Genomic DNA, 24,459 nt, shown 5'->3' with positions numbered 1-24,459 from the left:
ATAGGGTTTTAAAGGTCAAAAACAACACCTTGAATTTGGCCCGGAAAACAACTGGTAACCAGTGCAACTCCTTGAGCACTGGAGTGATGTGATCTCGCCGGCGGCTGCCTTTAATCAGGTGAGCCGCCGCGTTCTGTACCAGCTGCAGCTTCCGAACCGTCTTCAAGGGTTACCCCACGTAGAGCGCATTACAGGAGTCTAAACGAGAGGAGACCAGGGCATGTACTACCGATGGGAGCAGATGGTCGGGAAGGAAGGGGCGCAGCCGCCATATCAGATGGAGTTGATACAGCGCTGTCCGGCTCACAGCTGACACCTGAGCCTCCATGGACATCTGGGAGTCCAAAATGACCCCCAGGCTGTGGACCTGGTCTTTCAAGGGTAGCCGTACCCCATTCAACACCAGGTCAACATCCCCCAGCCTCCTCTTGTCTCCCACCAAAAGTACCTCGGTCTTGTCAGGGTTCAGCTTCAGCCTATTCCTCCCCATCCAGCCACTCACCGTCTCCAGACATTAGGACAGGGATTCTACGGCCAACCTTGGTGAAGCTTTAAACGAGAGGTAGAGCTGCGTGTCATCCGCATATTGATGACACTGCACCCCAAACCTCCTGATGATAGCCCCCAGCGGCTTCACATAGATGTTAAATAGCATCGGGGAGAGGATGGAACCCTGTGGCACCCCACAAGTAAGTGGCCACGGGTCCGAACCCTCCTCTCCCGGTGCTACCCTCTGGTACCTGCCAGAGAGGAAGGACCGGAACCACCGCAATATGGTGTCCCCAATGCCCAACCCCTCCAGGAGGTCCAGGAGGATACCGTGGACAACAGTATCGAAAGCCACTGAGAGGTCGAGGAGAACAAGGAAGGAGCATTCACCCCTATCCAGAGCCCTCCTCATATCATCTACCGAGGTGACCAAGGCCGTTTCTGTCCCATGCCCAGGCCTGAAGCCCGACTGAAATGGGTCTAGATAATCAGTTTCTTCCAAGTGTGCCTTCAACTGCACCGCCACCACCCGCTCAATCACCTTGCCCAAAAATGGCAGATTTGAGACTGGGCGAAAGTTGTTCAGAACTTGAGGATCCAAGGAGGGCTTCTTTAAGAGCGGTCTTATCACTGCCTCCTTGAGGGCTGATGGCATCACTCCCTCCTCAAGGGAGGCGTTCACCACCGCCCTGATCCCCTCACCCAGTCTCTCTCTGCAGCTCATAATGAGCCAAGATGGGCAAGGATCCATATTTTTGGTCTGGGGGCATGTCTCCTTCCCTGGCATACTGTGGTCAGTGACTCAGCATCTCTCCTGACTTTTGACTGACTTCCTTCCACAGAACAAAGTTCAAGTACAAAGCAAAGAAACGATCCCCGTAACGTTGACGCAGCCTGCATATGCAGTGGGACCACGTAACGTGAAAGATTTTCAGAAAGATTCCCAGTGAGCTATGCCAGTCCCTACAGAACGCACACACAGCAACATCCCAATGAAGACATGGCCCAGTCAATGGGGTGCGAGGGCGAGAGCAAATACTGAGCACAAGGAGCTGCAAGGAGCCCCGCTGGGCCCTTTGCTGCTTCAGCCGCCCCTGCTGGCGGCGTTGGATGGGCGAGAGCACGAGCCTCTGTACTTCTGGGTCTGCGGGCACATCTGCAATGTTTAAGAAGTGTCCTAGGCACCCCCACAAACTGGTTGCTGGGGGTAGGGAGATGGCCAATCATAAAATCTCTCTGTGGTAGGTGTGCCCATGAGATAGGTGTAGGTGAGCTCTCTCTCTTTGGCTGCTTCCTCTGGTTTCTCTCTGTCTCTCTCCAGCTGCTTTTCCCCTCTCAGGTCCCTTCCCAGTAGTGCCTTCCCCAGCCCTCCCACCCTCCCCATGATTCTCTTAGCCCCCAGTGGCTTTCCCAACCCCTGCACTGCCTGTCTAAGCCCTGCCCCAGCTTACCGGGTGACGGGGGTCCCTTTTTCTTTTCTTTCTCTGTTTTTTGGTACCAGGGCAAAGCTCCAACTTATAGACACTGCCATCTTTTCCTTAGAATGTTTTGGGCTAATGTGGGGCCCAGAGGCATTGTGGGGAAACAAAGATGGCAGCAGCTGAAGGTCAGAGGTTTGAATTGAAGCAATTCCAGCCACCTGGGAGGGGCGGGACACTTCCCACCTTGGGAAGGGTCAGTTGCCTCAGCAACAACATAGGAGATGTGTGGGGGTGCAGCCACCACTGCAGTAGTTGCCACCCCAATGCTGAAAGAGTGGGAGCCAAGGGGTCTGCTGGTCCAAACCTGTCACTGCCCAGAACTGGGACCGTGTGTGTGGGGGGGGGCTTCTAATGCTGGGAAGGTGGACCAGGCTCCAGGCCCTGCAAGTCCACTAAGCACCCAAACTGATCAAACATCTGGGCAACTGTTCTGCTCATACTCATTCTGCTGGGTCCAAGATCCAGCATTTGGAACTGGGATTGTTCCAGAGGGTGACATCCATCAAAGATGCCTCTTTATTTATTCTGGGGGGTGTCTCCACGAGCGATTTACTGTGAGTTGTTTGCTTTTGAAGGGACATCATGGCCCTCTCGCAGTCATCCTGGAGATTTTCGCAGAAAAACCGTTTTTTCTGAGACTTTAATTTGATTGTTTTCCTTAATTCGGTTTGTCTGCACTTCTGTTGCAGTGTGTGTACCAACCCTCCGCATTCACTTCAGCATGACAGCCCTGCCCAGGGGTGTGTCTTTCACCTGGCTGTGACCTCACTGGCCCCGGCCAAGGGGTGTTCCCCCATGTTTCCCCTCCCTGTGTTTCCCTGATGTTTCTGCTATTTTGCATCTGTCCATTCAGGAGTTCTGAGCCACCTCACAGTATTTACTTCGCCTTGCCTACCACTAACCTCTGGCGGCCATCCCCCTGAAAGTATAGGCGTGCTCTTCTTGGCAACTTCTATCTTAAAAAAAAATCCCCTTAAAAGCGCAACGCTCCATTTGCCGCTCCATTATGAAACCGAAGTAACCACTCCAGTTTCACCAACCCCAGCTGCCTGGGGGGTGGGGGTGGGAGTGGAGTTATTTACAAGTGCGGTATGGGGTGGGTGGGCATTGGGTAAAAAATGGTGGGCAGAGCAATGAGTGAGGCATGTTTCCTGCCCCTGTCCAGGCTCCCAGCTGCTACTACAATGAATGCTCTTGTAAACTGGAAATAACATTATTGCAACAAAGCAATGAAGCAGAGATGGGGTTTTACATAATAGCTGAGAAACTACAGTTTCTGCTCCCCACCGCATTTTCCCCATATGTGCACTTTTGCCTACTGCTTCCAGCCCCCACTCTTTCTCCCTTTCTCCTTCTCTCTGCTCACAATGACAAGGCAAGATGGTTACTGCAATAAAGCGATAAGGTGGAGAAGTGATTTTACATAACAAAGAAACTGCAGAACATCAAAGAAGCACAACTTTGCAATCCTGATCCAAGAGAGTATCGAGAAGCGGAAGAGCACTTTAGGGTGAGTTACTACAATTAGCCTTTAATGCTTTCAGTGCAAGGGAGTGGATTTATTTCTTATTTCTGAGTAAACATGCACAGAAGGGGGGGGGGAATGTTAAAAATTGAAAGCAGACTACCTGAAGTGATTGAGGGACTGAGTGTCCCCAGTAATGCAGTAATGTGAGGAGTCGCTGCTGCACATTTAGCCCTGTCGCTATTGTGGTTTTAGAGGGAAAGTAATTTTAAAAAATTGGGTGGGGAGGGTCGGACATAGGTTGGGGAGGATGGGGGCACTAACACACACACTGGCCAGAGAAAGCAAAAGGGGCAGAACAAGGTGAGAGGAGGAGGGTGGGAACCTGCTCTCTAAATGATGACGTGGACAAGACGCCACCCAGTAGGCACCCAAACAGTTCACAGTGAACTGCGTGTGACCAGCCCAGAGCCCCAGGGCAGCTTTGGGATAATCCAGGTTTTGACCCCATGTGTCCCCAGGCAGAGCTGATTCAAGTCCAGTAAAAACCGCAACGAAGTGGAAAGCGAACGAGACCTGCCGCGTGGAGATCCCCCCTGCCTTTCCCACTTGGCACAGAAAGGGTTCCAGGCTGCAGTGCTGCAACGGCATGCAAGGGCCCCACGCTTTTAATAACTGGGAGAATTTCAGCGCAAGCATGCATAGGCAGCAGGTCTAAGGCTATGGATGGTGCAGGGGCTCCACCGCTTAGATTGATGCCTGACGCATATTCTTCATCTGCTTTTCCCTTCCCGGTTCAACGAGTGTTCATGCATTAGTAAACGTTATCTCAGACCTAGAAGTCTTACTCCACCTTAAACTAGCCGAGGCTCAGCTGACTGATGTACCATTTAATCCAATGTTCTCTCAATCATTGAAACAAATGAAGGGCAATGATAAAACATTAACCCAGGGCAGTTTGGGATCAAGCCAAAGCAGGATGAAGAAACAGCAGATTCAGAGGCCATCCACCCGTAGAGGCAGCCACAGGGTGGGACCTAGAAGAACAAGGTTCTTGAGCAGAGATGGCTGACTCACTTTGGGACTTGGTGAGTAATGGCTGGCTGGCTTCATTTTTGTATACCCTGCTTTGGATAATCCATCACCATTGGTTGTCAAGGTGTCAGGACTGACGACTTTGACATCACACACATACATCTGGCTTTGCCTTTTGTGCTTGGGTTCTTCCTTGCTGAGTTTTCAAGGGACAAAAAAGTTCACTGTGAACTTCAGGCTCAAGTGCTCCTGTAGTGGATGTGATGGAGTTCAAGCTGCTGCTTCCAGTGGTACCACTTTGGCTCGCAGAAATACTTAATGGATGAGGTGACAGCTGCCCTTTATGGGGCAAAGTGTGTGTTCTTCCATTATGAAAATTACTATGTCATGTCATGCAAATCAGGGTCTGCTGGCCAATCACTTCCAGGATCCTTAAGGCAAATGTTTCTGTCACTCCTCTAAAGACACAGCAATGAGTTCTCCCACCGTGACATTTCTATCATGGAACTAACTTGTAGCTGCACAACTCATTGTTTCTAGCAAGGCCAAAAGGCTATTTGCCCATTCCTGAATAGATACAAAGCTAGCTATCCTCTCCACAATCCAAATTTATTGCATGATAAAATGGACTTTCTAATGGGCTTTTCTACACAAGGCTGTTAATCCACTGCATCTACTTTCGGTTTTGTGGCAGCATTGAGATCTGAGTACTGCACGAGGAGTGTTTCCTTTTCTGCTTTTCTGCTGCATAACCTTTAGGTGGCACTGTGGTATAGAGCAATAGCGCAATTACACAAGGGAAAAACATTTGCTTTCACTTTAAGAAATAAATACCGTATTTTCCCTGCTCTAAAAAAGCTCACTGAAAGTGAAACTGGAGGGTCATGTCATTGTCTAAAGAACCCATAAATGACTGTGAGTAGGGAATGACAAACGTACAATAAATGCCTCGTGTAGAAAAGCTCAATGTATTTCATCCTAAATCAGTTAGCTGCTACATATTTGCTTTGTTTCACCTTCCTATGCAACATGGGAAACCATCTGGCTCGCTTTCTTGAGCCATCTAAATTGTTTTACAGATTAATTCTTTGCATTGACTAGGCACCTCCAGCCAACACAGGAGCCTTCATTCATGCCTGCCCTCTTTTTCTGGCATAAAAAGAGTTGCAAAATGAGTCCTCATTGAGTACAAAAACAATTGGCTTTCTCTCTCTCTGCAGATTCAGTACCAGAGACTTCTCCTAATGATGCTTGTTCTGGGGATTGGTGGATCACTCCAGCTTGGCTTTCAAGGATCGATGATCACCTACACATCTCTGGTAAGCAACAACAGAGTGCAGCAAAACTCTTTCTGTGGTAGCAGCTGCATGAGAGAACTGGCACTCAGCCAAAATGCCCCTCCAACTTCCCCCATGCTGTTGTGCTCTGGAAAGGAGCCATGCTCAGGCAATCAGTCCCACAACTGCTTTGGCCAAGCACAGCATAGCTCAAGTCAGTTTGACTGTATGGATTGGCCTTGACTTCTGTGTGATGCACCGCTAGACCTGTGCCCTCCGTGGCGCTGGAGGCGGCATTTCTGTTGCCCTTTTCCCTGCTAGTTTGGGGGCCTCTGCGCCATTTGTGTCTTGTTTGGCTGCACAGCGCTGCTTGGTTTCACACCACAAGTCTTTCCCAAAATGCTCCTGGCTAACCACATTTCCTCTTTTCCAGCATGTTAAAACTTTTATCAACGACACCTGGCTGGAACGGTCTGGCCTTCCTGTCCACCCCGAAACCCTCACACTGCTGTGGTCCTTGATTGTGTCTGTCTTTGGCTTAGGGGGACTCCTGGGCTCTATGGCCAGTGGACATCTGACAGCAAAATATGGAAAGTATGTCTAAGTTTAAAACAAAGCCCTTAACGGAGAGCCAATCTGAGCAACAAGACGATGAGCTGGGAATTACGTGGGCATGACTCCACTGGAGTGAGGGTTCCGCCCCAAAGCCTTTTGGTTAAAGCTCCTCCCTGCAACTAGCCAAGGCTACCAAGGGACCAGACATTTGTAGACCTGATCAGAATACCAGGGTGGGCATTTCCTTGGTACAAGGCCGGGGAGGTTCCAGCAGAGTCATTGTGCTATCAGCGCCCATGTGCCTGGGGGAGAAGGGCTGGGCTCGTGTGCTGTGTCCCTCTGTCAGGGGCAGGGAACCAAGGGCTGAATTCCATTTCGTATCAGGGGAGCTCTTGAGAGCCACTTCCAGTGGTGGGTGGGGCCAAAGGCAAAAGGGGTGGGGCCAAAAAAGCAAAATCCACGCATATTGCACCTGACAACTCTTGCTGTCATTAACTCAGCCCTGAGAGAGGCATCTCTACCTTTTAAAATGGGGGAAACCAGCCAAGGATTGGTGGTTGGGGGAAAGAGGGCAGGGCCTTCTGGGGGAGACCAGAGGGCCGGATTCAGCCCCTGAACCTGAGGGTCTGCACCCCTGCTGGAAGTGTGCTGTGCTGCCACGTGAAGAGCTGCCCTTGAAAAGCTGGCGAGGGGGCCGCCCACCCTCTTGTCTCGGGTGCTCTGGCAGTGCAGTGCTTGCTGCCACCCTAGGCAGGGAAGGCAGGGTGAAGGGCAGGGTGTTGACAAGAAGAGCCCTGAGCATGTGTGGAATGGCCTTTTCTCCCTTCCAAATGTGCCCAGCTCCCATGTGTCTGGGATTTGCACCAGTCCTTTCCCAAGTTCCCGCCGTATGCGGTCTTCCCGTTGGAAATCACCATGATGCTTTGAAAAGGAAGCCAAGATCTCAGGCCCTGAACCGAATGCGTCAGGCTGGGTCTGGATGGGCGGACCAGCCTCGTGCCATCGGGAGCAGCAGGCATTCCGGGGAGCCCCTTGCCCTCCGCCCTCTCTGTAGTGCCTGCCTGCACCACCCTCTGGGCTCCCTTGGAAAGCCAGCAGGACCCTGACAGGATGGAAAGCCACTCTTGCCCCCCGCCCTTGCTCGCTGCCTCACGGCTGCATCCGTCCTTGTGTCAGCAGAAAGAGATGCCTCTTGGGCAACAATGTGCTCATGCTGGGGAGCGCGTTCCTTGTGGGTTTCAGCAAGATGGTGAGGTCCTTTGAGCTGGTTCTGGTGGGACGCTTCCTGTGTGGCATCAGCGCAGGTATGCACTTGCTTCACATGGGCGCCTTTTACCCCCTGGCAGTGCTCAGTTCACGTTCTTCCTAGCAGCTGAGGAGGCCAGGGAAAGGCGGACAGAGCTACTGCTCCAAGTACTGCTCCTTTGCTTCAACCCGGCTGCCTCAATTTCTGCCCAGCTTTCCCACAGTCAGTTCTCCAGCCCCCTGCCCAGTTTTGTGTCGCCTCTCCCATTGAGTCAGTTTCTCCAGAGATGGTTTTGAAAAGCAGGAATCCCCCACGCCTGAGTTGTGGATATCTGATTCTGCAGTGTGCCGTCTGGCTTTGTGTGCCCCTAACTGTCCTTTGCTCTGCCTTCAATTCAAGGTATGGGTGTCCCTCTCCATCCCCAGTACCTTGGGGAAGTTTCCCCCAAGAAGCTCCGTGGATTTGTGAGTTCAACTGCTTCTCTCTTTTGGAGCCTGGGCAAAGTCCTAGGTCAAATTTTGGGACAAAGGTAGAGTGAAATATTTACATTTTTATTTTATCTGTAGGTTTGCATCGATGGCTGCAATCCAGAGGACAACAACAAGGTCTTCCTGGATGCCATGGGGTTTTGGAAATTCCCCCCCACTAGTTGTATTATGGGGGTTGGGGGGCACTCCTTATCTCAAACAGCTGTTTGCCCTGCGTTGCCTTCTATCGGCCCCATTTTGCAGGGCATTCTATGTGAGTAGACTTGTGAGATTTTTGTTGCCATTGGCCCTATTGAGCACCCCCATCCCCATACCAAGGTTGGGCCTCACTGGCCAGGGCCCAAAAACAATGCTGGTTGTTGATTGCCGAAATGTGCACGCCAGTTCGAGTGTTGCTGTTGTCTTTGCCAGCACCCCTCCATTTTGTGCTGGGGGGGGCCCTCTGGCACTCTTTGGCAAGGCTTCCAGGCCCTTTTCCCAGCTGTTCCAGTACCACCACCACCACCAAAAGAAAACACTCAGGAGCCCCAGGGTCAGCCCACTCCACTTGCTGGCCTGGGCTAGGGGGGATCAGACCACCCCCGTGGGGTTATGCACAAGATGGAAGCAGGTTGGCTTTCTCTGAATGTTCGTGCTTGATGGTCACTCTGTCCACATTTTTTGTTTTTTTGAACAACTGCTGGGCCTTTGCTCAGCCCTGGTGAAGGAGCTCATTTCTTGTTGCCTCATCAATCAGGATGGAATCATGGGCCTCATGTGCAGCTGTGTGGATCTCATCTTTCATCTGACTGTACTTTTCAACTTCATTGCGAATGAGAAAACCCTTAATCAGAAACCTTGCCATCTAGCAGGGCAGTAGACATGTGGGCTGAGATCATGTACAGCTTCACCTTGATGAGCGCATGAATATCATTGTGCTTTTTCGTCTTGGTGGCCAGGTGGCAACTGACGAATTTGCCACCCCTGCTGAGTAGCCTGTAGGCCAGAGCAGCTACTTCCAGGCCCACAATGACTGGGGCCATGATAATGGTAGAGAGGAGGCCTACACTCCCAACGTAGGTCATGCCCACTTATGCACGGGCATAGCTACACCACACGATGCCCAATTGCTTGATCAGAGCTCTTCCTGTGGGGCAAGCATGGCTGCATACTGGTGTTCCACCCACTTCTCAATTCAGATGAGCTTCTGACCCCCACAGCCTATTCCTAGGTGGGTTTGCGCATTTCCACTCCACACTTGTGACAGCGATGGGGCACAATTGCCCCTTTTCTGATCTTACAGTGCTCACAGATGCAACTCTGGCCACATGGGGCTATTTGGCCAATCATCAGCCATGTGCATTTATCATGCCCCTTCATGTTTCGCAGGTATCATTTCCAAGTCAAGCATGCATATACCAATGCCATGAATATTTCTAACTGGAATTTTTTATATGTTGGGGTCCAGCCTCATGGGCCAAAAATTTTTACAAGTATCTCTATAAGAATACAGTACTGTAACACTTGTTACTAGAGATCTACCAGACTGATTTTGCTCATTTTTTTTAAACTGAAGCTTGAGCAGTCAGAATCATAGGGTTGGAAGGGGCCTACAAGGCCATCAAGTCCAACCCCGTGCTCAGTGCAGGAATCCAAGTCAGAGCATCCCTGACAGATGGCTGTCCAGCCTCATCTTGACCGCCTCCAGTGTGGGAGAGCCCACCGCCTCCCTAGGTAATTGGTTCCATTGTCGTATTGCTCTAACAGCCAGGAAATTTTTCCTGATGTTCAGCCGGAATCTGGCTTCCTGTAGCTTGAGCCCATTATTCCGTGTCCTGCACTCTGGGAAGATCGAGAAGAGATCCTGGCCTTTCTTTCTGTGACAAACTTTCAAGGACTTGAAAAGCGCTGTCCTATCTCCCCTTAGTCTGCTTTTCTCCAGGCTAAACACGCCCAGTTCTTTGTCTCTCCTCACAGGGCTTTGTTTCCAGTCCCCTGATCATCTTCGTTGCCCTCCTCTGAACCCTCTCCAGCTTATCTGCATCCTCCTTAAAGTGCAGTGCCTAGACCTGGGCACAGTACTCCAGATGAGGTCTAACCAGTGCTGAGCAGAGGGGAACTAGGACTTCCCAGGATTTGGAAGCTTTGCTTCTATTAATGCAGCCCAATATAGCATTTGCCTTTTTTGCAGCCACATCACGTTGTTGGCTCATCTTCAGCTTGTGATCGACAACAATTCCAAGATCCTTCTTGCTTGTAGTGTTGTTGAGCCACGTATCCCCCATCTTGTAACTGTGCATTTGGTTTCTTTTTCCTAGGTGCAGAACTTGGCATTTATCCCTTTTAAATGTCATTCTGTTGTTTTCTGCCCAGTGCTCAGTGTAGACACACAGAAAATTTGAAACCTCGAAAAAGCTCAAAGCTTGAGCTTTAATAGCAAAACTGTTTATTCGCTTCACGCCAAACGGTCTCCTATTGCTCTATGGTTTGGTGCCTGTTGATTTGCTCTGCTTTTTGTTTTTCAGGCGCAGGTGAAGGTGGGGATTCTTGGGTGGGGGCTTGGAACACCCCCTTTCCCTGCAACAGAGGAGGGGAGGGTCTGTCTATGCTTTCATGTAATGGGATGGGGTTCTTATTGGAAGGAGGGAGGCTTGTGGGTGAATGAGAGGGAAGGATGTGAGTTGGAAGACCCTGTTTGCTGTGGCGGGGGGAAGCTTGCTTTAGTGTAGTGGGAAGAGGTCGTATTACTGGGGTGCTCATTGAAGGGAAGGTGATGCGGGACATAGCTGGAAAGTTGAGAGAGGAAGATGGAGGGAAAGAAGGAAATGCCCCCTGAAAGTTGTTCCACTTGCAAGGGAAACAGCCAAACATACCTTCATCCAAGCATTCTCAGATTACTAGCGCCCATAGCGACACGGGCTTTACACTAGCACAAACATAGAATGGCCCCCCAAATGGAGCAGCTAGAAGGCGACGCAGGACAAACAGCTGGTTCAAGTAGGCGGTGGCCCCCACCCCCATAGTGCACCACTCCCCCACCCCCGGACACCATAATTAGCTTCCAGCAGCACATGCCAGTCTGATGGCCAGCACTGCCTGGCTCACATGCGCCCGTGTTAAGGCAGTCCCAGGGCTGCTGCAGCTGGGTGACCACAGGACAGCTGCTCAGTCTGCCACTTCTGGCCTTGCGTATCCCACAAGCGCTCTGAAGGGTTGTGTGTCTTCTGGTTTGATTACCCAGAGAGCTCCTGGGAAGTGCCTCCCTGTGGCCACTGCTGATGGCATTCAGCGGCTTTGCTGCCTTGGTTCAGCTGCTCACTCTGCCATTCTTCCCTGAGTCACCACCTCACCTGTTCTTGCACAAAGGAGATGAGGAAGGATGCTTGAAAGGTAATAGATGGCATGGATTCATTCTGACTATTAGAAATGTTAACACGATTGAAAGGGTTCCTTAGAATGCTCTTGGGGTCCAAGGAACTTCTTTTTCTCTGAGTCAGATGGCCTAGACTGAGAGCTTTTCTACATCAGACTGTTAATTGGCTGTTCATCTACTGTGCTTTCTTTCGCTTTCTGCCACATTTTCCCTGCTCTAAAAAAACTCATGGAAAGTGCTGGTTAGACACAGAAGCAGAACTGAAAGGTCACGACATCATCTAAAGAACCCGTAAACAACCGTGAGTAGGGAATGATGAGCGCATGATAAATGCCTCATGTAGAAAAGCCCTGAAGCCCTTGTACTTTTATTCCTTTTTTACTTTCCCGTATAACATGTAGCTTGGCTTGCTGGCTTGAGCTATCTAAAACTTATTTATTTGTTTATTTATTTTACAATATTTGTATGCTGCTCCACATCCAAAGATTTCAGAGTGGTGAACAGCAGATAGGATACCATGTTAAAATGATTACTATTTTAAAAAAGAAACAGAGTTCTGATAAAAGGGAGTTTTGATAAAACCACAGCTGTTCACTCAAAGAAGGCTTCCTGAAATAACAATGTTTTCAGGGGGCACCAGAAGAAACCCAACATTGGTGCCCGCCTGACCTCAAAAGGCAGGGAATTCCAAAGAAAGGGGCCACCGCACTGAAGGCTCTTCTCTGGCTGGACTTCAATCAGGCCATAGGTCCATGTGGAACCACCAGGAGCAGGCCCTCTGATGACCTCATTGATTGGGTAGGTTGGTAAGGGAGAAGGTGCTCTCTCAGGTATCCTGGTCCCAAGTTGTTTAGGGCTTTGTATACTAGTACTAAACCATAAACCTGGTAGCAAATAGGCAGCCAGTGCAGTTCCCTCAGTGAAGGAGCTGCACGCTGAAAAGGGACAGCTCTTGACAACAGCCGAGCTGCTGCATTCTGCACCAGCTCCAGCTTCCGGACCTGCCTTAACAGCAGCCCCACACATTACTGCACACTGCAGTAATCCAGCCTTGAGGTTACTAATGCCTGTACCACCATGGCCAAGCTATCCTTGTCCAGGAGAGGCCGTAGCTGACGAACCAGCCAAAGCTGGTAAAAGGCATTCCGAGACACCATGGCCACTTGGGCCTCCAGTGACAATGATGGATCTAGGAGTACCCCCAGACTACGAACCTGATCTTTCAGGGGGAGTGCAACCCATTCCAAAACAGGCAATGAGCCTATCTCCTGGACTTGGGAACCATTCACCCATAGGGCTTCCATCTTGCCAGGATTCAGCTTCAGTTTATTGGCCCTGATCTAACCCATTACTGGGTCTAGGCGCTGATCCAGGACTTGCACAGCCTCACCTGATTCAGATGTCACCGGGAGATAAAGCTGTGTGTCATCAGCATACTGATAATATTTGGCTCCAAATCCCTCACGACTGCTCCCAGTGGTTTCCTATAGATGTTAAACAACATTGGGGACAAGATGGTACCCTGCGGCACCCCATAGATCAATTGCCAAGGGACTGAGGAAAAATCACCAAATGTTACTGTCTGAAATCGGCCCTGTAGGTAGGACAGAACCATTGTAACACAGTGCCTCCAATGCCCACCCCACGGAGTCAATCCAGAGGATACCATGGTTGATGGTATCAAAAGCCGGCAAGAGGTCGAGCAGAATTAATACAGTTGTGCTCCCCCTGTCCCTCACTCAATAAAGATCATCCATCAGGGTGAATCAAAGCTGATTCAGTCACATAAGCAGAACAAAACCCAGACTGGAGTGGGTCTAGATAATCAGCATCCTCCAAGAGTGCCTGCAGTTGCTCTGCCACAACCCTCTCAAGTAGCCTCCCTAGAAAGGGGGCATTTGCGACTGGGCGGTAGTTGTCTAGTACCATTGGGTCCACAGTGGACTTCTTCAGGAGTGATTGCACTGCTGCCTCCTCAAGGACAGCAGGGACCCATCCAGTCATACCCCGTCGACTAGCTTTTGTTAGCCAGGAGGGGGAGGGATCAAGGGGGCACATGGTTGGTCACATTGCTGCAAGCACCTTGTCCACAGTAACTGGAACTGATCCCACAAAATTGGGCTGATGGTGACATTAGACACCTCGACTGCAACTGCGCTAACAACAGTGTCAAGTTCCTTGTGGAGACAAGCGGTTTTGTCAACAAAATGCAATGCAAAAAGGTCCCAGTGGGCCCTCGGGGACAGGGCTGGGCAGCTCCTTGAGGACGCAATGGAGGCAGCAAAGCAGCCCTTCTTTGCTGTCCACACTGCCGCGCGCTGGGCACAGTTGTGTGATCTGGAGCTAAATTGCTTTGCTAAATGATTCCTTCCATTGCACAAGCACCTCTGGCACCGGACACCCGTTCTTCCCTTTTCTCCACAGCATAACTGTAAACTGGATAAACAGAGGTTCTGTCTGCAGGGCAGGGTCGGCCCCTGGGTGCAAGGAGGGTCCTGCCGACGTGCGTGAGGTTGGATGCGAGGTGCCCCTGGGCCTTGTAGCGCCAAGATGCGATGGTTGGAATCCTTGCCGATGGAGACCGCCGCGCCCCCGGCCTCTCCACAAAGCTGCAGGGAAATTGGCACAGGGGTTTCTTCTGCCTTCTCTTTCATAGCGATGAGAACCCTTTGGGGGGAAGGACCTCACCACGCAGAGCTTGATGACCTGAGGAAAGAGCGGGCTGCCATCCAAAGCAGCCGCAGCAAGACGGTCCTGGAGCTGCTGAAGGAGCCCTCCTTGCGCTGGCAGCTGTACATGCTGATCCTCGTGGTGGTGTCCATGCAGCTGAGCGGCGTGCAGGCAGTTGAGTGTCACCAGCCCCTGGCTTCACTGCAGGCCCCTTTCTCTAGCCAGACTGGGGGAAGGAAGCTGGAGAACGCCCCGAGACGCAAAGCGGAGCATTCCTCCCTCGTAGCTCCCTCCGATCTGCCCTGCGGCGAGCAACCAGGCCGTCTGCCCGAGCCCAGGCCAGCTGTTCCTCTTGCCCAGGCTCTTGCTCCCCGGGCCGCCGATTCTCGCCTTTCTCCGCGGCGGAGGCCCCGACCGCTCGCCCCGCAACGCGCCCCAAGCTCCCTTCCACGAAAGCCGCCCCGCCGCGCCCGCCGCGCCCCGCCCCGCCGCCTTCGCGCGCTCGGGCGAAAGCAGCTCTCCCCGCGTGCCCGGCTCCTCCCTCCCGGCCTCGCCCGCTCGGCCCGGGCAGCAGGGTCGCGCGGCTGGGGGGCCGGGCGCTGGGCTGCCGCGGGCCGGGGGGCCAGCCCCGAGCGCGGGCCGACCGCTTCCCTCCCTGCGTGAGCCGCGAGGCCCGGCGGCCCGCCCGCCCCGGAGCCGGCCTCCGGGCGCCCCCGGCGGCTGGTTCCCGAGGCGCTCCGCTCCTCTCCCTCAGGTCTACTCCTACATGTTCGAGGTGCTGCACGCCGCCGGCTTGGACAACGCCGAGATCCCCCGCTTGTCCCTGGGCGTCGGCCTCGGGGAGCTGCTCTCCGCTCTCCTCTGCGTGAGTGAGCGCCGGCGGGGCGGGCGGGGCGCGCCGCCGCCTGGGCTGAGGGGGCTGCGCTCGCCCACCCGGGCCGCGGGGCGGGTCCTGCCCCGAGCGCGGCGGGGGCGCTCCCGGCCCGAGGCCCGCTGGCCCCGCGGGAGCTCGTCGCGGGCACGTCCCGGGGGGGCTGCCGCGCTGCGGGCAGGCGGCCCCCGGCGCGGCCGCCCAGCCCCGCGGGAGCGCCCGGCCGCAGGCTGCCGCGCCGGGGGGCTCGCCTCCGCCCCGGCAGCAGCTCCCCGAGGGCGCGGCGCGGGGAAGGGGGAGCGGGGGAGCCGGCGGGGAGCCGGCGATCTTCAGCGCGGAAGTGCGCCACCTCCGGCCGGAGGGAAGACGCCCCCCTGGTGAGGGCCGGGCCGGGCCGGGCCTGGGCCGCGGGCAGGCCGGAGGAGGGCGGCCCCGCGTGCCGGTTCCGCCCGTGGGCCGCAGGCGCCCTGGCTGCCCCTGCCCCAAGGGGCGCATCCCGGGAGGGTTCGTCCCTGATTACCGATTTCAAAACCATAGCAAAGTCTGGGCTATTTATTATATTTCCATACCACTAAATAGCCAAAGCTGTCTGTGCGGTTCACAGCAATTAAAGCCATAAAATGCAATGAAATATAACTTTAAAATAAAAACTACAGTATAAAACCAAAGTAGAAACCAGAAACTATGTAAAGATTTACAAACACAACAGTAGATTTAAAAACAACAAGAAGCTAAAGAACTGGGAGAATAACAAAGTCTTTACCTGGCACCAAAAGGACCATAGCATCGGTGCCAGGTGAGCCCCTCTGGGGTGCCACAGAAAAGGCCCTGTCCTTAGCAGCCCCCTGCCTCACCTCATTGGGGGGACACCCAGAGAAGGCTTTCTGAGGACCATCTTAGGGTCCAGGCAGGTATGGAATGGGACTAAACACACTGGCTTCTGTATCCCTATTCTGCATGGGGATATTCTGTAACATGCAAGGTCAAACGTGTGCATAATCCAGTAGGAGCAGATGCCTAACTGGAGTTTGTAACTTTGGACTGTCCACCTCTCTCCTGGTCCAGGGGATGAAAAATCTATTGGGGGCAAAAATCCTCGGCACAGTGTTGACCAGGGCCAGCCACATATTTCAAGGGGGCCTGCATAGGGCATCCTCATGCCCCTAGCAGGAGAGCCCTTCCCTCAGTTGTGGTAGGCTTACCAGGAAGCAGCAGGAGGCAGGCAGTGCTGACCCTGGAGTGTTAAGCCTGTGAAACGTCGTTGCCAGCGCCACGATCACTTCCCCACAACGCACAAGTTGCAGGGTACTGCGTCGTGAGAAAATCAACACGGTGCCAGTGCTGGCGAGCCCATGCCCACGTGCTCCGGTCAGTGCCCCCACCCCAAAATTGGAGGGAGAGCAGGGGCCTGGCGTCAGCCAGGGTGGGCCGCACTAGGGCCCCATCGCTTGCCCAAGTATGCTGAGTGTTGGCTGGGCATGATGCTGACAGAGCTGCAGGAGCATCTGCGAGCCCTTTCCCATCTTTGCAGCACCCTCACTGTCATTTCTCTCCCCAGAGTTTCCTCATTGAGCGGGCCGGAAGGAGGGTGCTGCTATGGGGAGGTTATGGGCTGATGGCCACCGTGCTGGCTGCTGTCACCGTGACCCTCTCCCTGCAGGTAAGAGAACTGCCCATCAGGATTTTGCCACCGACCCATCATCTAAGATGTAACCAGTAGTCTCTGTTCAGACTGCCAGCAGCAGCTGCATCACTAGGGCTGCCAAGGCACTTGTCTTGGCCCTGGTCAGCTGAGGACCTCGCCTGGGTCCCTGACACTGAACCCGAGGCTGGTGGTCAGGCGCCTGTGGGGCCCGGGCCAAGGCCCTCACCTATGCCTCTCCCCAAACCCAACAAGCCTGCGAGCCATGTTTCTCCCACTCCACTGCACCTGCCCGACAGGAGAGAGGCCCCAGGGAGAGGGAGAAGCCCCCACCTCCAGTCCCTTTAAGGGTAGTCACCCTCCTCAGGCAGGGGGGTGGAGATTAGGAAGGGTAGACTGAATGGAGGGACTCCATTCAACTCCGGTCGCCTTGGGCACTCGAAGCAAGACCTTTTCTCTCTTTCAAAATTTATTTTAATAAAATAAGATGCCAGAAGTCCAGGTGTTGCTAAAAGGCACAAATCGGTCACAGGTGCAGTTTCATGCATTTCTCTTCTTCAGACTATCCATCTTCAAGTTGGCTCTTTTTCTTGGAATCAGCCATGACCATCCGCCATCATCACATGAGATCACATGTGGGAATGGGTGCATGAAGGGACACAAGGGACAAAGAGTTAAAAGGGGCTGGATAAGGTCCATAGTGCTGGAGTCTCCCATACTGATGCAGCAAATATTGGAATTATCATGAATATAGGCTCACTCAGGAACCACAAGTTGTTATCAAGGTACTTCTGGTTCAGGAATCTGTAACTGAGGAGACTGTTATATTTCTTTTATGATCATACCTAGGACATGCTACATTTAGTTTTGGTCACAGCAGAAGCCACTCAAATTGTACAGATCTCTCCTGTTGTCTCCCAGAGATTTCAGGTGGACACTGATTTGGTTATGTATTGCAGAGCATGTGGAAGCACATGAAGAACATGGATACTGTTAATGAATAGGGTTGTATAAAACAGGTAAATTTGGGATGGATGGATAGATGATAGATAGATAGATAGATAGATAGATAGATAGATGTGATAGTAATAGTTTACACATAACGGAGAAAAACACTGTGCAGGAAAATACCATCCCCACCTGAACATTCATGAAAAGCCCCCTCCTACAGCCCCCTCCTCCCTTGTTAATGAAGCCAAGGACAGTTGTCTCCCCCTTGTTTGTGCCCAGGAAGCCCCCTCCTACGGGCATCCCCCTTCTCGTGCAAGGTCTTTATTGCCCACGTCTCCGGCTGCCTGGACCCCATTCGCTCTTCCTTCTCTTGGTCCCCCTCCACTTTCCTGAGTCTCCCCTTGGGTCCATTCTTCCCTTGCGCCGTTCCTTCCCAAACTTGCCATGAGTGCCTTGGAGTCTGCCTTACACCCCGGGAACATCGTCCCTTCTCCTGCTGCATTCTGTGGCAACCATTGAGGCCCATGTTGCCCAGGCTAACGTAGCCAAGCAGTTAGGAGAGTCCATGATCAAAGGATCTTCTGCATAGGATTCCATGACATTATTCCAGCACGCAGTCCCACACAACTGGGCCTCTTAGGATGAGGGTGAAGTGTTTCTGTGGGAATCCTGTTGTGATGCGTAACATTCGGGGAAACGTCTGTGCCATGGTGTAGAGCACTGAATCGCTGACAATGGAGGTTCCTGTGTCAAAACTGGACAGTGTAAGTCAAGGAAGTCACAATGGTATTAGGCCATGAGCAATAACAGCCATAAACTAGAAATGATATCAGCCCAGGAAGGGGCGCTTGAAATGGAAAGCATTGGGTCTCCCAGGCTAAAAGACAAATATAACTATTTTGAGACAATTGATTTATTTATGCTGATATGTCATTTGCGTATTATGATGATCATGGATGTTGTCTCACAGACATGTTTTTGTAGCTAGAAATCTGGTTTGGAGACCAGGGGTGTGTTTCCATGCTATCGGCTTCACTTTTTTGCAACTCTGTTGCAACGTTTCCCCAGTTGCATCTTCTCCTTTTCCTGTTTCCACAGCCCTTAAAGACCCAGTTTATCCTCGCTGTATCCTGGGGCTCTGTGCTGTTTCCACTGCGCTCTAATCAAATTATTTTCTTCATGGCTGGGTGGAGTCTGAATGGAGTCTGGGTTGGGTCTGATTACCTCATCTGTGTTCCCACTTCCTTGGCCATGTTTCTGGAAGGAGAAGCTAATGGAGGCATACCAGATTTTTAAAAAGGAATCAGCTTTGCTGTGAAGAGAGGCTTTCCCCTCTCCCCCGCTTTCTCCTTTCCCCTGCAAGTCCAAATGCACCTGCATTTCAGGAGCAAGCCTCATTGAGCACAGAGGGAGTTACATCCAAGTAAACACACATATGCATGCGCTAGGAAAGGGGGTGGGGAGAACACAAAGAGGGAAACTAGCCCCCATTTTAACCCAGACAACCTCATTGGACACAATGGGAGTTACTTCTGATGAGACAGTAACGGGTTTGTTGCGGGAAAGACACCACTAAACACAAAGACAGAAACCAGCCCCCATTGTAACCCGCAGGGTATCTATAAGAAAGCTGTGAAGTACTTTCTTCCTAAGGCAATTATCTGGAGCCTCGAGACCCCGCTTAATCACACATAAGGAATTGGGCTTTAATGTGTGCCATCTCAATTGAGCGGGAATCTCTGTAAGTTCTGATCTGGGCACTCAAAGGCAAGCCTCATTCAGCACAATGGGAGTTACTTCTGAGGAGACACTGATGAGTTTGTTGTGGGAAAGAGACTAGTAAACACAAAGATGGAAACCAGCCCCCATTGTAACCCACAGGATTTCTATAACAAAGCTGTGAAGTCCTTTCTTCCTAAGGCAATTCACTGGAGCCTTGAGATCCCACTTGGTCGCTTAATCGCACTTAAGGAATTGGGCTTTAATGTGTGCCATTTCAATTAAGGGGGAGTCTCTGTAAGTTCTGATGGGGGCATTCAAAGGCAAGCCTCATCGACCGCAATGGGAGTTACTTCTGAGGAGACAGTAATGGGCTTGTTGTGGGAAAGAGATGGAAACCAGCCCCCATTTTAACACACAGGATCTCTATATGGAAGCTGTGAAGGAGTTACATCCTAAGGCAATGGACCGGAGCCTCGAGATTGCACTTAATTGCATTTAAGAAATTGGGCTTTGATATGTGCCCTGTCAGTCGAGGGGCTTCTCTGTTATTTCTGTGGTCATTGAGAGGGCAACCCTCATTCAGCACAATGGGAGGAAACACCCCTTGACTGGGGTCGTGGGCTGTGTTCTGGTGCTTATTTTCAATGATGTTTTAAAAGTTGGTCACTCAGCATCCTGCTCCAAAATGGCAATGAAACTTCTGGAAAACAGGGAGGGAAAGTGTTGGGCCACTGAGGTCAGACTGACACACCCACAAAGGCCAGGCTAGACACCCCATGGGCAGGATTATGATACCGGACCCAGTGCAGTTGTGGAAACAGGTCAGTAATGGAGCTGAAGCAAGCTGGAAAAGTCAGACCAGTCTCAGAAGAAGCATTTTTCCACGTTAAAATGGGGCTGGTGCTGAATGGCCACGACGTCATGGAAACACAGAGACCTCACCATGCAGCCAGGTTGGAGTAAATAGCTAGTGGAAACAGCCCAGGATATTTTTTAGAGTAGATTTAGTAATGCGTTGACACTGCCATTTTATTAAGAGGAAACAAAAAATCTGAATGAGCATAAGCAGATGAATATGTGTAAAAATGCTTAACACGTATAAAAGGCAGTCCAGTGATCACAGGTTTCAGTTCTTCATGGGAGAACTCACTTTGCTTGCTTGATTTGGAAAGACGGGTAAAACGCTTCATTTACTGTGTTGCTTTGCTCTTCATAGGCCTTGTTTTTAGAAAAGTGTCTTGATGTTGTTTTGATTTTTGCTTGTACCAGCATTCTGTGCTTAGTGTTTATTCTGTACTAGGGATCTACGTGAAATCAGTAAAAGACTGAAAAGACAAAACTTGGTCTCAGAGAGTTGTTCCTGAAGTAACGCTCTCTGTGTACCAGAAGTACCTGCATTTCCTGGTGACACCTTGCACTGCGGAAACTTGGGCCCCCTTAGTACTGGAATTCCATCCCAGGGGGGCAGGGACAGATTTGCCACAATTTAGGCAGAAGAGAGGAGAGGCAATAATCCTCCTCCTCCTCTCCTTCTTGCTCCACTCTCTCCAACTTATGGGAAATCCTTAAATTAACCATTTAGTTTCTGGCTCATATGGGCTCATAGCTACAGAAGCTGCACAGTGCTGGTGGTCATGACAAAACAAGCACTCAAGTCTGTTCCCACGTTCTGTTCTACCTCAGAAGTAGGCAACTTTTTTGGTCCTGTGGGCACATTTGTATTTTTTCTCCCAGTCCCATGGGCACATTTGTAATGGGGGGGTCTCCTTTCTTCTTGTCCCTTGTGCCTGGATAAGGTAGAATCTACCTTATATACACTTTGAAAAAACTAAGCATTTACACAGACATCCCCAGGGATGAGTTGTCTTGCACTCCCCATCGCCTGAGCTCCAGAAGTCATCTTAAAGCTGCTCTGCAACCTTTTTGATCTAACAACAGAACAGAGCCATGTACCTGTAAAACATGGAATGCATTTTCATTATAGCCTTGGTTCTCCTGGATGCCATACTGCAGCCTCTCTCTGATTTTCTGCTTTGTGATCTTCTTTGGAATGGGCCCAGGTAAGTTGTTGAACACTTATTTATACTGATATTTATAGATTGCTGTTCCACTCAAAGCCTTCAAAGCAGTGAACAAAAAGAAACGGCATCCAAAAAACAATAAAACCTCACAATGATGCTCATTAGGTTGAGAGGAGGACAAACCCTGGCTGCAACTTCTGCCAGGGTGGTGCTGGTTCAGAATGACCCAACACACACAGCATGCAGAAGAGGAACATCCTGGGACATGGCTTTAGATTTTGGAAACTCTGTTTCTGAATTTCTTTGGCCGTGCGCACACATAGAAAGCCATCCATGTCCTTCTACAACAGCCCTGCTTATACAAAATGATGCTTGGCTTACACTATGCAGGCAAAACGAGCTGACTCCAATCTCTCTAACCCAAGAATATTCCCCATCTACTTGGGGTGTTTTCTGCATTTGACATTTCTGCTCCAGGCATGCCACCTGGAGTTAACAGGGCAAAAAGCTGGAGAGACGGAGAACTTAAAGGTGCTATTCTTGGATAGAACAGAGGACAGGGCTTGGCGCCCGCTCTGGTTGCTGGACCTCCAGCTGCTGCCTCACCAGCATCCCCCCAAGTGCCTCTAGCCACCACCCCAGATCTAGTATCTTTCATCCCCAATTCTCTCCTCCCCAAACCTAGCAAAGTGGCTGTTTCCACCATATCTTAAATGCCATCGAGGATGTGGCAGGAGCATGTCCATTTAAAGCAATATGGGGGAGATCCCCACAAGATTTTCTTAAGAAAATAAGAAGAGCCATGTTGGATCAGACCAAGGGTCCATCTAGTCTAGCATTCTGTTCACACAATGGCCCATGGGAAACCCACAAGCAGGACACAAGTGCAACAGCACCCTCCCGTCCACGTTCCCCAGCAACTTGTGTACATAGGCATACTGCCTCTGATACTGGAAGTAGCACATCGCCATCAGGACTAGTAGCCATTGACAGCCCTCTCCTCTAGGAACTTGTCTAATCCCCTTCTAATGCCATCCAAATGGGTGACCACCACTACGCCTTGTGGCAGCGAACTCTATAGCTCAGCTCTGCGCTGTGTGAAGAAGGGCTTCCTTTTATCTGTCCTGACTCCCCCACCTATCAGTTTCATGGCCCCAGGTTCTAGCAGCATGAGTCTTCTTCTATAGCATGAGTCTTCTTCTGTAGCATGCCCACAGCAGGAGCAGCAGCATTGACCTCTGCTTTCTTCCACAGCTGGTGCCACAGCATCTGTCCGGATGGAAATCTTTGACCAGTCTTCCAGATCGTCGGCCTTTGTGATCAGTTCGGTCCTAAACTGGGTTGGAGTCTTTGTGATAGGGATGATATTCCCATTTATTGTGGTATGTTATTGTTTTCCAAAGCCTGCTTCTCCTGTGGGAAGATGGTGGGGCATACACTGCCATGCCACAGCAATGTGCTGAAACAGGCTTGCAGAATGGTGTAAAGTTTTCAATAGAAAGACCCATCCTATGGCTTGGAATCTTGGGAACCTGGGATCTTGGTAGGATCTGTGTGGGAATCACAGAAGCATGCATGGAACTAATAAAGAATTGCTTCATAGTTCTATGGGGTGGGGGTCTATTTTTCTCCCACAGGAAAGCCTTCGTCAGTTCAGCTTCCTTATCTTCATGGGAGCCCTTTACATGGCAGGATTTCTTACTTACTTCTTCCTGCCAGAGACCAAGGAAAAATCAATCCTAGAAATCCGAGAAGAGTTTGATGAACTTAATTTTAAGAAGAGAAAGCTTCTCATCTTAGAAACAAACCACACAGAGGGCCGTACATTCTGCACCAAGCTATAACTGGACGTAACTAGACTTTGTGACATAAGAAGAGCCACAGGCATTTCTGGTCCAGCATCCTGTTATCCACAGCGGCAACCTGATGCTCCCACAGGAAGCCCATAGGCAGGACAAGAACCCTCTCCCGCTTCTGTTCCCAAACATTTGGTACTCAGAGCCATGCCGCCTCTGATCCTGGAAGTTACATGTAGTCATCATGATAGGCCTTTGGTAAGTGTAACACCTTTCAAACCCATCACAGCTTGAAGAAATGAATTCCATTGTTTAACTATGTGCAGTGTGAAGAAGAACTTTTGTCTATCCTGAATCTCCCATCAATCAGCTTCATTGGATAATCCCAGTTTCTAGTATTAGGAGAAAGGAAGAAAAACTTCCCTCTATACAGTTTTTCCACAACATGCATAACTTAAATACCTCTATCATGCCAATCCTTACTTCCTTTTTTTCCTAAACTAAAAAACTCCCAAAATTGCCATCTTTTCCCCTAGGGGAGTTCCTCCAGAGCCTGCCCTGATCACATCGTCACCCTTTTCTGTACCTTTTCTAGCTCTACAAAGCCCTTTTTGAGATGTGGCAACCAGAACTGTACACAATTTTCCAAATGTGGTTGCACCACAGATTTGGATAAAGGCATTATGATTTGATTCAGACCCCAGTTCAGGGATTTGGAAAACAGCCTGATTTGGCTCAGACCAATTTGGATGCTGCCCACTTCAGTTTTGGTCCTTAATCTCTATTCAGAAATCCAAGTATTCATGCCTCCGACTATTATTGGAAATAAACAGCTATAAATATTTTTCTGCTTGTTGTAACTGGATGAACCTTGCAATACTAGTCCCTTATGAGGGAAACAGGCTTGCCAAATTTCAGACAAATTGGTGCAGGGGTTATTGTGGTATCTGCCTTTATATTTTTATTTTTTTTTAAGGGAGCTGCCAATAAGTACTTTTATTTCTAAGCCGAATTGGATGAAATTTGCAGGCTTAAGTTGCTCCTTCTGAGGGGATCAAGCCTGCCATGTTTCAGATGGTTAGGTGCAGGGAGCTTTGTACAAGAGCAGCCTTCATAGTTTCAGGGTTTCCAAAAAAGGATGTTTTATCCCCTTACTTTTTTGTAGGCAATTACTATGAAAATGACATACAGCATAGAGATGGCTGGAGTTAAGAAACCTGAACAATTTCGGAAGGGCAGGTGCAGCATTCTTTGTGGAAGGGGAGTGTCCAAAGTGATTTACTTCCCATGGGAGTGATTCTCTTCCCTTTATCTGCCCCCCATAGGTTTTTTTTTAGCAATTTGTACAAAAATGGCATATGTCCTAGAGACATCCCGAGGCAAATACCCTGCAAAATT

General features: G+C 50.8%; 1 protein-coding gene across 2 annotated transcripts; it reads left to right on the top strand.

Annotated features, from left to right (window-relative positions):
* Positions 1–4,401: 4,401 nt before the first annotated feature.
* Positions 4,402–23,901, top strand: LOC146336358 (solute carrier family 2, facilitated glucose transporter member 11-like). Of its 2 annotated transcripts, XM_084819999.1 has the most exons (12): positions 4,402–4,523; positions 5,691–5,789; positions 6,181–6,341; positions 7,482–7,606; positions 7,948–8,077; positions 11,257–11,405; positions 14,045–14,232; positions 14,813–14,923; positions 16,488–16,589; positions 21,229–21,304; positions 22,520–22,647; positions 22,903–23,901. In XM_084819999.1, exons 1-12 carry the CDS (start codon positions 4,500–4,502, stop codon positions 23,107–23,109), a joined length of 1,500 nt encoding a protein of 499 aa, XP_084676125.1. In that variant the 5' UTR covers positions 4,402–4,499; the 3' UTR covers positions 23,110–23,901. The 2 variants fall into 2 exon arrangements, with proteins under 2 accessions (XP_084676125.1, XP_084676126.1); XM_084820000.1 differs by lacking the exons at positions 7,482–7,606; positions 7,948–8,077.
* The last annotated feature ends 558 nt before the right edge of the window (positions 23,902–24,459 follow it).

The sequence above is a fragment of the Heloderma suspectum genome, chromosome 13 (genome assembly GCF_057233095.1).
Source record: "Heloderma suspectum isolate Gila_16-S chromosome 13, 16-S_ref, whole genome shotgun sequence".
NCBI lineage: Eukaryota > Metazoa > Chordata > Lepidosauria > Squamata > Helodermatidae > Heloderma > Heloderma suspectum.
This window is presented reverse-complemented; position numbering and strand designations above follow the sequence as displayed.